This window comes from Neovison vison, chromosome 3, assembly GCF_020171115.1.
Source record: "Neovison vison isolate M4711 chromosome 3, ASM_NN_V1, whole genome shotgun sequence".
NCBI classification, from domain to species: Eukaryota; Metazoa; Chordata; class Mammalia; order Carnivora; family Mustelidae; genus Neogale; species Neogale vison.
Genome location: NC_058093.1, coordinates 197,664,368 through 197,675,823, shown reverse-complemented (window position 1 = coordinate 197,675,823; position 11,456 = coordinate 197,664,368). Strand labels below are relative to the sequence as shown.

Below are 11,456 nucleotides of genomic sequence, written 5' to 3'. Positions count from 1 at the left end.
GGAACGTAGAAATTTTGTCAAGTTCATTCTTGTATCCTCGGCGCCTGGACCCCTGCCAGGCACATAGTAGGCGCTTCTTAAACATTTGAATGAGTTAAGATGTAGAGTTTATGTGGATGCAACAGTGAATTTTGCACGGAAGAGGCCTCTGGTTTTTATCAGTCTCCAAGGAGTCTCGTAAGCCCCCAGAAGGGTTAAAAACCACTTAATACTGACAGGGACACGAAATTTATTTGAAATCAATGTCAAGAATTGGTTGTTCTTATTCTGGGGAATGGCCAGACTCCGGCGTCTGGAATGATCTACGTGCTTAAAAATACCACTCGCCACCATTTTCTCCAGGTAATTTTCCATCCCTGCCCCCACATCCAAGGGGGAAAAAAGTAATTCTGAAATCCTACCTATTTAAAAAAAAAAAAAAAAAAAAGGAAGGAAAGAAAGAGGCGAAGCGGTAAAATAGCGAGTCTCCGGGCGCTGAGAGCCTAGCAGAAGAAAGAGACCCACGCGGGCCCCGGGCGCCGCCGGGACCCAGCCCCCCAAACTTTGCCAAGTTGCGGGCGCCCAGCGCGGCCCGAGGCGCGGGGCGCGGCCGCGGGCGGAGCCGCCCCCTGACGCCGGGCCGCGGCGCGCCGGGCCGCCCCCTCCCGGCCCGGGCCGGCCCCGCTGGCTCCGCTCAAAGTTTGCGGCCGCCCCTGCGCCCGCCCGCCCGATGTATGGGTGATATACTGCAGCGGGTGTCAGGGTGAGGGACGGCCATATTTGCCGGTGCGGCCCGAGCCGTCAACAACAAAAAGTGCGCGGGAGCTCGGCGGGCGCACGGACGGGCGCTCGGACGCCGGGCCCGCCTCGCCGCCGCCCGGCCTCGCCGCCGCCGCCGCCGCCGCCGCCGCCGCCGCCGCTGCCCTCGCGGGCTTGGCCCCGCGGCGCCCCGGCGCGCCCCGCCCCTCGGGGGGATGTCTTACAAACCGAACTTGGCCGCGCACATGCCCGCCGCCTCCCTCAACGCCGGTGAGTGAGTGCGCCCCGCGGGCCGCGCGCGCCGCGCCCCAAGTGCCGCCAAGTTGGGGGCCGGCGCGCCCGGCCCCGGCCTCAGCTCCCGGGGGCCCGCGGTGGCCGGGGGCGCCGGGCACCGGGTCCCGGCCCGGGGCAGCGCGGCCGCCGCCGCCATGATTCCGGCGCCCGCGCCGCCAAAGTTCGCGGGGGCGCCCCGTGCCGCGGCGGGGCCCGGCCCGGGCCGGGGCCGGGGGCGCGGGCGGCCGCCGCGGTCCCCCCCACGCCGGCGGCCGAGGGATCGTGGGGAGCGCGGCGGGCGAGGGCGGGGGAGGCTTTTCTCTGCTCCTTTTTCCTCTGGCTTTTGGGCGGCTCGGCGAGGGCCCCTGCCGGCGGGAGTCGGGAGCGGCCGGGCCACGCCGGGAGCGGGGCGCGGGGCCCGGGTCGCCCTTGGGGAGCAGGGGGCGCGGGCCCGGGGCTGGGTGGGGAGCGGGTTGCAGAGGTGCAGGCGAGCCAGGCCAGGCCGTGCGTGGGCAGGGCGGGGGCGGCGAGCGTGCCAGGTGCTGGCTCCCCCTGAGCGCTCGGGGCCGCTGGGGTCACCAGCGGTGCGGGGGACTCGCTCCTCCGTGGGGGCTCGGTCCGGCGCGCCGGAGCTGGGGTGCCCGCAACGCGGCACGCCGGATGTCCCCTCAGGCGTGCGCGGAGTGACAGAAGTTGGAGAAGACCGGGGGCTTCTGAGTGCCAGCGGGCGGTGGGTGAGGGCGGCGTTCTACCCAGACCCCCGCATCTCGGAGCCCCCAAGTCGGGGCTTCGAAGGCCCCTTCTGCGGAAGCCGGAGTGGAGGGTCGTCCTCCCCCTTCCCGGGGGCTGGAGCCCGGCGATCCCAGGAAACTCCTCCAGAAGTTGTCAGGCGGCTCCAGGCTGTGCCCCGGAGCTTGCCCCAGGGATCCAGGGAGGCCTGGGGTGGGGGGGAGAAAGATGGTGAGGTTAGGGTGTGATCTGCTTTTCCCCTTGCTTGGGTCTTTCTCCTTTAGACACTTGGCAGCAGACTTCCAAAAAAGCTGGCGCGTTGGAGGGGGGAGGGGGCAGAGGCCTGGTGGGGGTGGGGATTGGCCTTGCTGGTCAGAAATGCCACGTTGGCAGTTGGCCGTGAGTTTTGGGCCTTGTCTCCAAACGGTGACTCTGTAACTCCAAAAAGCTGAAGAGGGACCCAGGAAATCAGTCTGTCTGTCTATCTGTCTATATGTATTTTAACTTAGAGGACACAGATTTGGGGGTTGGAAAGGGTTAAGATTCAGGATGCCAGTGGAGGCAAAGTTGAATTGGTTAAATTTGGGGTCTGCGTCCCAAGAGCCAACAGCCACTATTTTCTCAAATGTTCGCACCACCTTTGGGGTCTGCAGACCTTACAGAGACAGGCTTTGTGGTCCAGATAGGATTTCTCTTTGCCTGCCTCATCCGTTTCTGGGGTATGCAGGCCAGAAGGTCTTGCTGCCAGCCTGGGCACCCAGGAAATCTCAGGCCTGGCCTCAGATACTTGAGGCAGGTGTCCTAAACTGAGACCTTTGGGGATTGGGGTCAAGGGACAGGGGCACCCGCTCAGGACCCCTGCAGCCTGTGCTGGGCTGGCTGGCACCTGTGCACAGGTTTTCCTCTGTGCTGATTGCCAGGAGGACTGCTGAGGTCCCCAGATACCTGGTGTTATGGTGGGGGGCTGTGCGCCTCCCCATGGACCCCTCAGAAAGCCCCAGCCTCCCCCTGCCATTTGCATCCAAGATGGACTCTCCGCTGCCGCTCCTCCGGCTTCCTTGTCATCATCCCTCACGCCCTCCAGCACTGCCTCCTGCTCGCGGGTTGCCAAGCCGCGGCCTGGCCGGCGGTGGCAGTGGCGGAGTTAGACAAAGCCCCCGCCTCCCCGCCGGAGAGCACATCCCACCCCCCCAGGCGCCCCAAGTGGCGGGAAGGCCGCCAGCTCCCCAGGCCCAGGCCGCTCTTTGTCTGGCGTGGGGGCGGGGAGCTGCGCCTGGCCCCAGGAGCTGCTGGCCTCTGCCAATCCCTCCCTCGGCTCCGGGCCCTCCCTGGTCCCCGCACACTGCGTGCATTGTCTGTGATGCTTGGAGACTGCCGTGCTCACGCCCAGTCTGGTTTTCTCCCTGGCCTCCTGCAGCCCGCTGCACTGGCCCTCCCCGTGTCTGCCGGAAGGAGTGGGCATGAGTAGAACTCAGGGCCCTTCTGCCAACTCTCCCCAGGGCCTCACACACCCCTCCTCCTGTTCAGCAGAGTAAGAGACTGGCACTGACACACGATTGGGGTCACCTACCGTGTCACCTGGTGATGGGAAAGGCAAGCAAGCCCTCGACTGTTGTCTGACCCCCGCCCCCCACCCAAACCAGGTGATTTCTCCTCCCTCTCTCTTAGCACCCACCCTCTCGACCTAACCCTAGACCCATGGAAGACTGGGGTTTTAGACATTCTGTTGGGAACCATTGCCTCTAACAGGTGGAGAAACTGAACCCCAGAGAGGGAAAGGTCTCTTCCAAGGTCACAGCCAGACCAAGTCCTGGTCCAGGCACTCGTCTGTAGGAAAGCGGATGGGATAGGAGGCAGGGAGGTGAGAAACACGGGACCAGCAACAAGAGGTGAGGGCGGTCCAGGGAGTGAGCTCCCAAGTCCCGCTCATCTCCTGCCCACAGCCCGGAATGTCCTGGACCATGGGCTGCTCTGCAGGGGTGTGTACCCCTCTGGGGTTGCACTTAGCGTCCTGGCCTTCCAGAGAGGTGTGATATCTTGTGGCGGTCAGGGCTGGAACCCTGATCTGGGGTTGCAAAGACCACACTCACTGCCCACATCAGGAGGTACGGGAAGTTGGCATTTGGCTGCTGTGGTGAGGGGTCCTTGGTTGGGGGGACCCACCCCGCCCTGTCGTTGTCTCCAGTCGCAGCACATCTGTGGTTGCCTTGGATGGAGGTCGCAGTACTGCTGGTGGTTCGTCCCCTGCCTGAGCACTGTGGGCCCTGTAGCACAGGTGTCTTACCGTCCCTGCTTGAGAGGCGTGGCGACTGGGGCGAGGACAGGCCCCGTGATGTGCCCTCTTACCAGCTGAGAGGCGGCAGGAACCATGTTCCCTGACTGGGCACCCCACATCGGAGCCTAAACCAGGGCCCCGGCTTCGGGTGGGAGAGGTAAAATCGGGGCAGGCCTGAGAGCGAGGAGGACATCTCGGGTACAGAGCTGTTCCCAGCTCCTGGCCAGAAGGACTGAGGGACAGGGCTCGGGGTGCCAGCCTGTCCTGTGGCGTGTGGCTCAGGAGAACGCCCACCCTCTCCAGACTGTGTGTCTCTTCCCGGTGCGGGCCTCCAGGGTTCCCCGAGGGCCCCTTGCACTCCGGCAGCCGGAGCTCCCGAGCGTCCTTCCTCCCTGTCCCCTCCCCTGCTCGCACCAGATGAGCAGCTGGTCGGTTGGGCCGGCCTGGCACCAGCTGTCCATCCCCGGGGCCAAGTCTGCGTAGTGCGCCGTGTGCTTGAGAGACCGTGTGGCTCTGGGGGCGGCAGGCAGAGGGGGAGCTGCTCCTCGGCTGGGCGTGGAGGCAGGCGGTCGGCTGCCGAGGAGGGCTAGGTAAATTCTCCATGGTTACCGCTGTTTGTAATTCTGCAGGACATCCTCTACCCGCTAATGGCCACTTGGCCGCCATTATGGGTCTGCACGCTTCCGGCTACTGAGCTGGAGCCGGAAAATTCCCCGCTGATGACTCCCCACCCCCCCCCAGCCCGGAGACTCCATTCCGAGCCGGGCCCTGTCCCCACGTGTTCCCTCGCCGCTGAGGGACGGGGTGTCTGAGTGCTGCCGTCCACAGACGGGGCCCTGTCCCTCCCCTCTTGGGGTGGGAGCCATCCAGCCGTGGGAGCAGACTGTCGCGGGTCCTGGCCCCTCTTTGGGGAGGGAACCACAGGGGCTTAGGCAGACGGAGGGCGACCGAGGACACGCAGACACACGGTGATAGGCTCCAGATTCCGGACCTGGGGTCCAGTGAGCCGGTCTCCCGCCGGGGGGAGGTCTCCGGCCCTTGGAGCCCTCCCTGTCTCCCTTAGCAGACGTGGGCAGGGGGCCGGGCACTCGCCGCGTGGACCAGCCCCAGTAACAGGTGGGCCCCTGCGGCAGGGATTAGGCCAAGGGTAGCTGCAGATTTCATCTTTGCTACCGATCCCGACCTGGCGGCCAGGAGCGAGCCCCGGTGGTTGGGGCGCGGCGGCCGCTGTGCTGGTGGGAATGAGGAGCGGCGGACCTGCTCGCTGCATATTCTGTTGTCTGGGCTGAGCATCGGCCATCGCCGAACCAGGGGACGGGAGTGGGGTCTCTGTCCTCTGAGGACAAAACGCCGCTGTTTGGCATGGTCCTGGGGTAGGGGGACTGTGGCAGGACCCAGAGTCTTTGCTTTGGGTACAGTTACACGATCACTGACTCTTCTCTTGTCCCCCGTAGCTGGGAGCGTCCACCCGCCCTCCACCAGCATGGCGACATCCTCCCAGTACCGCCAGCTGCTGAGCGACTACGGGCCGCCGTCTCTCGGCTACACCCAGGTATGGCAGTGGGGGGATGTGTGGCGGGCGGGAGGGGCCGTGGGGCTGGCCTGGGCACCAAGGGACATGCTTCCCACCATCCGGGCAGGAGAGCGGCTGGGACAGGTGGACTAGACGTGACAGGATGGAACGGTCATCTGGACTTTTACCACGGCCCTGGCCAGCCTCCAGTCTCAAGCCTCGAGGCATCAGGGGGAGGGGTGGGATGTGTGTTTCACGGGGGTCCTGAGAGGTGGGGGGCAGAGAGCCCGAGGAGAGGCTGGGAAGGCCTGAGGGCAGCACACCCTGTTGGGGCCGCTGGCCACGTGTGTCCCTGTGCCAGGGGTCTCTGGACTGGAGTCCTGAGGAAGTGAGGCCTGACCTGGGCTCTGGATCCGCCCCTGGGCAGGGGAGAGCGGACCCTGTTCTCACTTCCTCCCTTCAGGTCGTGGCCCCAGCAAAGAGGAAGGCGGGGCCCTATCCTTCGGGAGCCCAGATGTGTATCATCGGGAATGGGGGTCCTTGAGCCGGGCCACGGGGGTTTCTCTGTGGTTCTTCCTGCTTGGCAGCCTTGTAGAGATCTGCTTCCTCACCGCCCAGCGGGGTCCGTGCTGGCACTGGCCTCACTGGCTGTCGCTGATGGACGGACCTGGCCAGGCCCCGCACCTCTGTGCCCTCTGGCCTTGGCTGCCGTCAGGTTCTCTGCCATCCCTGGAACGCGGCGGCATTCTAGGGTCGCCGCGGAGGCTGGCCCGGGGAGAGGGTGGTGGCTGGCCATGCTGTGCCAGGCCGTGCTGTCCCAGGAGCAGAGGCGGGACCTGGGCCAGGACCCCCTGAGAAAGCGGCGGAGGGAGGATGGCGGGGAGGACCGCCGGGCCAGGAGGCGATGCCCGGAGGGTGCTGGGGAGCTGAACGAGGACGGGAGGAAGGCCCTGGAGGCAGGACACGGAGGCGGCAGAGGAGGAGGGAGGAGCAGGCGAGGGCCTGGGGGGGCCCGCGGGGACCCCAGCCTCACTCATTGGGGTGCTTCCTTGGGCTGTGGGTGGGTTTTGTGGGATGAGCCCTGCCGGCGGAGGAGCGAATGAGTGAATTGAAACATGTTCTGTGTTCTGTCCGGATGGTCTTTGGCAATTCTTTGTAGTCCTGACCCCAAGGTGTGGCCCCTGTCTCGCCCCCGTGCTCTGGACCGTCCTCTCCTGGGATGTACGTGCGCATCGACCTAGGTCCTGGGAAGTACCCAGTGGTTGCCGAGACAAGCCGGTCCTTTTTTCTCATCTGAGATGTTAAAAGCTTTCTGGAAGCTGCTGGTGGTTTCGTTCTCTGCAGGAGGACAGCAGAGAGGCCCAGCTCTATCTGGTCTGCGGTCACCCCTCAGGCTGGACCAGCCTGGCCCCGGCACAGACGGCCGCTCCGGGAGACTAGGCCAGCTGCCCTGCCTCCAGGAGCCGCCTCAGGGCCAGGCCTCTCCCTGCCCTGTCCTCGCTATGGCTGGCGTATGGTGCAGTCCTGACTGTGGCCTTGGGGTGAGGTTAGGGTTCGGTCCATGTAAGCTCTTCCTTCTGATTCTAGGGAACAGGGAACAGCCAGGTACCCCAAAGCAAGTATGCTGAGCTGCTGGCCATCATCGAGGAGCTGGGGAAAGAGATCAGACCCACGTACGCCGGGAGCAAGAGTGCCATGGAGAGACTAAAACGGGGTAAGTAGTGGGACCCAGACTCCCCTGACGGGTGCCGTCTCCCTGTGGGGTGTGTGGGGAGGTCCCCTGTACCCCAGGGGCTCTCAAATCGTTAATCCGGTGTGGAAGCCTCCACAAGGGCGGGGGTGGGCCGTGGGATGAAGGTGTTCTTGGGATCTGATGGGAAGGCCTCGTGTGCCTCCTGGGAGGGTCTGTATGCTTTAAAAGAGGAATCTTTATAGCCCAGATCCTGCTGTTTTGTCTGTTGCCTGCTCTGCCTGTGGTGGCTGCTGCTGGGCCCAGGGAGCTGCAGGAGGCCAGACTCGCCAGGCTTCCTTCTCCGGGTGGGCGGGGGACATGGAGTGGTGAGGTCCTGGGTCCTGTGTTGCCCTCTGCTGTCCGCTCTTTGGAGCAGAGCCCGAGGGGGCGCCTGGGTCTGTGCTAGGCTGGGAGGGAGAGCAGGAAGGCTCTGAAGTTCTTGGTGATTGCAGAGGGCGGGCAGGAGCATGATGTCACAGAAAACCGGTGACTCACGTGAAGACGTGACTGACCAGCTGATCGGAGCAGCTGGGAGGGGGCATGAAATCGGCTGGCACCTCTCGAAGTCACCGGGGTGGAGGGGAGAAGAGCATTTCTGTTCTAGAAGGTGGCGGTGCAGAACAGCAGTGGCCTAGGTGCGAATTAATTTCGGGAGGGATCTGCTGTTTCCGAGGAAGGCTGCAGAGGCAAGTCTGGAGTGAATCTGGGGCATAAAGGGGGGCTTCTGCAGAGGCCATGACTCCACAGTGGTGGGTGAGGCTGGCTGCGTACAGCAGTGGGCTTCCCTGCTGTTTATGAAGCTGTCGTAGACAGGGCTTGTGGGGGGGTGAACCCCGACCCACCCCAGGGGGCTGGGGCAGGTGAGTATCACTCTGTGTCCAGAGGCAGGGGAGGCACTCTGTTTGGAGACAGGGGAAGCAAGACAGTCCTGACATCTGGAGTTCTGACCACCTGAGTGGAAATCCCTGGGAAGATGCTGGACCCCAGAGTCTAACAGGTGATCTGCAGTCACCCTAAAAAGCCAGCGGGTTCAGGCCAGGCGATGCATGTGCCTCGAGATGGCTCCAGGGCAAGTGCTGCGTGAACAGCTGGTCCCACGGTCACACTCACCAGTAGCTGAGCCCAGGCTAGGCAAGTTCATGTCCGAGCAGGGTAAAGAAGGGTCATAAAGGGTATGGGGAAGTCAGGCGCACGGGTAGGTAGGTCAGCAAACTATAACTGATAGGCCAAGCATGTTTTTTGGTTTTTAATGGTGGGACATGATTCTGTGGGGCGCCTGGGTGGCTCAGTCGTTAAGCGTCTGCCTTTGGCTCAGGTCATGATCCCAGAGTCCTTGGGTCGAGCCCCGTGTCCACCTCCCTGCTAAGCAGGGGTCTTCTTCTCCCTTCCCCACTCCTCCTGCTTGGGCTCGCTCCCTCACTGTCTTTTTTTTAAAAAAAAAAAAAGAGAGAGAGAGAGAGATTCTGTGACACGTGAAACTGGTCTGCAGCTCAGAGTTCAGCGTTGGTAATAAAGGGTTATTGGAAGATGGCCACACCCATTGCTTCCCTAGTGGCTGCTTGAACGGTTGTGACAGAGCCTAGGTGGCCTGCAAAGCCTGAGATATTTACTCGTCTGGCCCTTTCTGGAAAAAAGTCTTCTGAAGCTCGGAGATAAGATATGTGGGACGTGGCCACCTGCGTGACTTGGGGCTGTCATTCACAATGCCCTCCGGCTGTCCCCTCTCAGAGGAGTACATTCCTTGTGCCTTTTAAAACAAGATTAGTATCTCACCGTATTCACTAAAGGCAACGACAACAACAAGAAAAAAAAACTAACTCAACAACCAAATGGTAGCCCGCAAACCAGAGAGAGGAGACAGGCAGGGGAGTGATGGGGCGGAAGGTGTTCTTGGCACCCGGCGGGCAACGTCACAGTGGACCAAGGTTGGACATAGATGAGCAGTCTTGCATCCTAGCTGTGCAGGCTGGACACTGGACAAGCCCTTTCTAGGACTTAGAATATGAAGAAGCCAGAGAAAAATCACCACTGGAAGTCCTGGACTCTGCAGAGTGGGTCAGGCTTACTGAAAGCGGGTGGGGACGTACCTTCTTGGGTCCTCTGACGGCCTGACCTGCCAAGAGAGCTTGCTGGTCGTCTCCCGTGTGTGGGAAGGGATTGGTAGGAGTCATGAAGAGGAGTCTGGGCGAGGAGGGAAGGCCTTTGGGGGGGGTGGTGGTTCAAACCGCCAGAATTGCGGGGTGGTTTGGATGCGGGTCCCGAGGTCCCTTCTAGGGCGAGGGCTTTTCAGCTAGGTTGCACGGGGCCCTCTTCCTCTCCAGGAGTGGGTTCTGCTGGACCTCAGCCTCTGCTTCTCCTCCAGGCATCATTCACGCCAGAGGACTGGTTCGAGAGTGCTTGGCAGAGACGGAACGGAATGCCCGATCCTAGCTGCCAATCAGCGCGGAAGGTTTTCCATCTTTGTCTTTAAGACCGGAAGTTACAGCTCATCTCCTATGTTCAGATGAAACTCTTGCTTTCCAAATGGTAACAGTTTGGTTTCTCCTTCCCATGTCCCTCCCATGGTTCACGAGGCTCTGAGATTGAGAAGTATTTTGCAGTGGACTAGGATTTACGTTTTCAATAGTTAGGAATTACCCAGGGGTTTTTGTTTTGTTTTTGTTTTTGTTTTTTTCCTAAGCATTGATTTAAAAGATGCACGTGAAAGATCCCTATCTCACAGCAAAGCTCCCAGTTATGTTACCCAGATTGTTCTCTGTTCTTTCTCATAAGCTAATACAACTCTGAGGGTTTTTTTGGTTTGTTTTGTTTTTTGAGTGCATACGTTTGCCCCACGGTGTGTGTTCCGCTTAATATAACTTCTTTTGTGCTTAAGCATTTGCTTGCATGACTACGAGTGCTTTGAGGTCAATTTTAAAAAATGCACAAGTTATAAATACAGAAGAGAGAGCAACCCTACCAAACCTGACCTAACAAGAACCCCCTCACCCCCCAGTTTTCCTGCCAAGACTGTGTGTGAACGTCAGTTCTGCTTTTCCCATAAGGTGATCTAAACATCTGGAAGAAAAATGACTAAAACTGTTTGCATCTTTGTATGTATTTATTACTTGATGTAATAAAGCTTATTTTCATTAACAATTTGTATTAAGGTGTGGGTTCCTTGAATTCCTAAATGTTTGTTTTTTTGTGTATTTTCTTTTTTAAAAAATAGCTCCTTGGGGGCACCTGGCCGGCTCAGTCCCTAGAGGTGCAACTCTTGATCTGGGGCTTGTGAGTTTGAGCCCCACATCGCGTGTGGCGGTGACTTAAAAATCTTTAAAACAAAACGAAAAACAGCTCCTTCAATGAGAGAGAGATCCCTGCCCCAGAGGGTTTGCCCACCTGGTCCCAGAAACGTGTTGTGTGCCGATGGCCGAAACATCCTGGGCCGAGGAAGGCAGTTGTTTGCCTAAGTCGGAAGGTGGGGATCAAGCAAAGCTGCCTCCTGGTGCATCGTGACTGCCCTGGACATGGGTGGCCACCAGGGAAGTGAGCAGGAACATTAGTGGAGGGGGTCTTACTGACTCTCCCCGCCGCCTGCCCACAGTGAGGCCATTCTCAGCTTCCAGATGCTTGTCCTGTGAGCATTTCTGGGCTGCTCCAGGAGTCTAGTTCTCCTACAAGGTGGCCTCTGGACTCCTGTGAGCTTCCTCTGGTGCCCGGGGACAATCTGTCGCCCCGGTGCTCAGGAAGGCTGGCCTGCGCTGGTTGTGCTGAGACTGTGGGGTGAGCCCCAGCAGCACCCCCCAAAGGGATTTGGTGGTGATTTTTACTCCATTCCTGAGGCGCTAAGCCCTGGTCACCACCATCCGTGGTGACTTGGAGACCGAGACAAAGGATGGGGTCAGTTGAAGGACGGATGGGGTCAGTTTTGCAGGCAGGAGGGAAGGGCCCAGCCACAACGGGTCCAAAGGCGGGTAAGGGATTCAAGGGAGCGGGCATATCTATGTCTGTTTCATGCACAAATTCCAAAAGGTACAAGAGAGGAGACAGATTGAATCCTCTGTCTCTGCTGTCTACAGCTCCCAAATTTCTCTTTCCACTGTTACCGCTTGTCATGTACCCTTCCAGGCGCTTGGCTACCTTCAGAATGGAGGTCTGTGTGGGGACAGGTCCTGGGTGCTGCGACCGGCCTCCAGAGCCTTCACACAATGCTT

At 60.7% G+C, this 11,456-nt stretch overlaps 1 protein-coding gene across 3 annotated transcripts; it reads left to right on the top strand.

Moving 5' to 3' along the window:
* Nucleotides 1-684: 684 nt before the first annotated feature.
* On the top strand, nt 685-10,398 carry CDK2AP1 (cyclin dependent kinase 2 associated protein 1). Of its 3 annotated transcripts, none has more exons than XM_044243488.1 (4): nt 685-1,008; nt 5,470-5,567; nt 7,116-7,242; nt 9,623-10,398. In XM_044243488.1, exons 1-4 carry the CDS (start codon nt 954-956, stop codon nt 9,688-9,690), a joined length of 348 nt encoding a protein of 115 aa, XP_044099423.1. In that variant the 5' UTR covers nt 685-953; the 3' UTR covers nt 9,691-10,398. The 3 variants fall into 3 exon arrangements, with proteins under 3 accessions (XP_044099423.1, XP_044099424.1, XP_044099425.1); XM_044243489.1 differs by lacking the exon at nt 685-1,008 and adding an exon at nt 3,287-3,383; XM_044243490.1 differs by lacking the exon at nt 685-1,008 and adding an exon at nt 4,588-4,605.
* Nucleotides 10,399-11,456: the final 1,058 nt, after the last annotated feature.

What these genes read in the sequence shown, in the direction of transcription:
- CDK2AP1 (XM_044243488.1), top strand. Translation starts at nt 954, where the DNA reads ATGTCTTACAAACCGAACTTGGCCGCGCACATGCCCGCCGCCTCCCTC. An exon ending in CGCCGCCTCCCTCAACGCCG is followed by an intron (nt 1,009 to 5,469) that starts GTGAGTGAGTGC and finishes TGTCCCCCGTAG; the next exon opens with CTGGGAGCGTCCACCCGCCC. An exon ending in CATGGAGAGACTAAAACGGG is followed by an intron (nt 7,243 to 9,622) that starts GTAAGTAGTGGG and finishes CTTCTCCTCCAG; the next exon opens with GCATCATTCACGCCAGAGGA.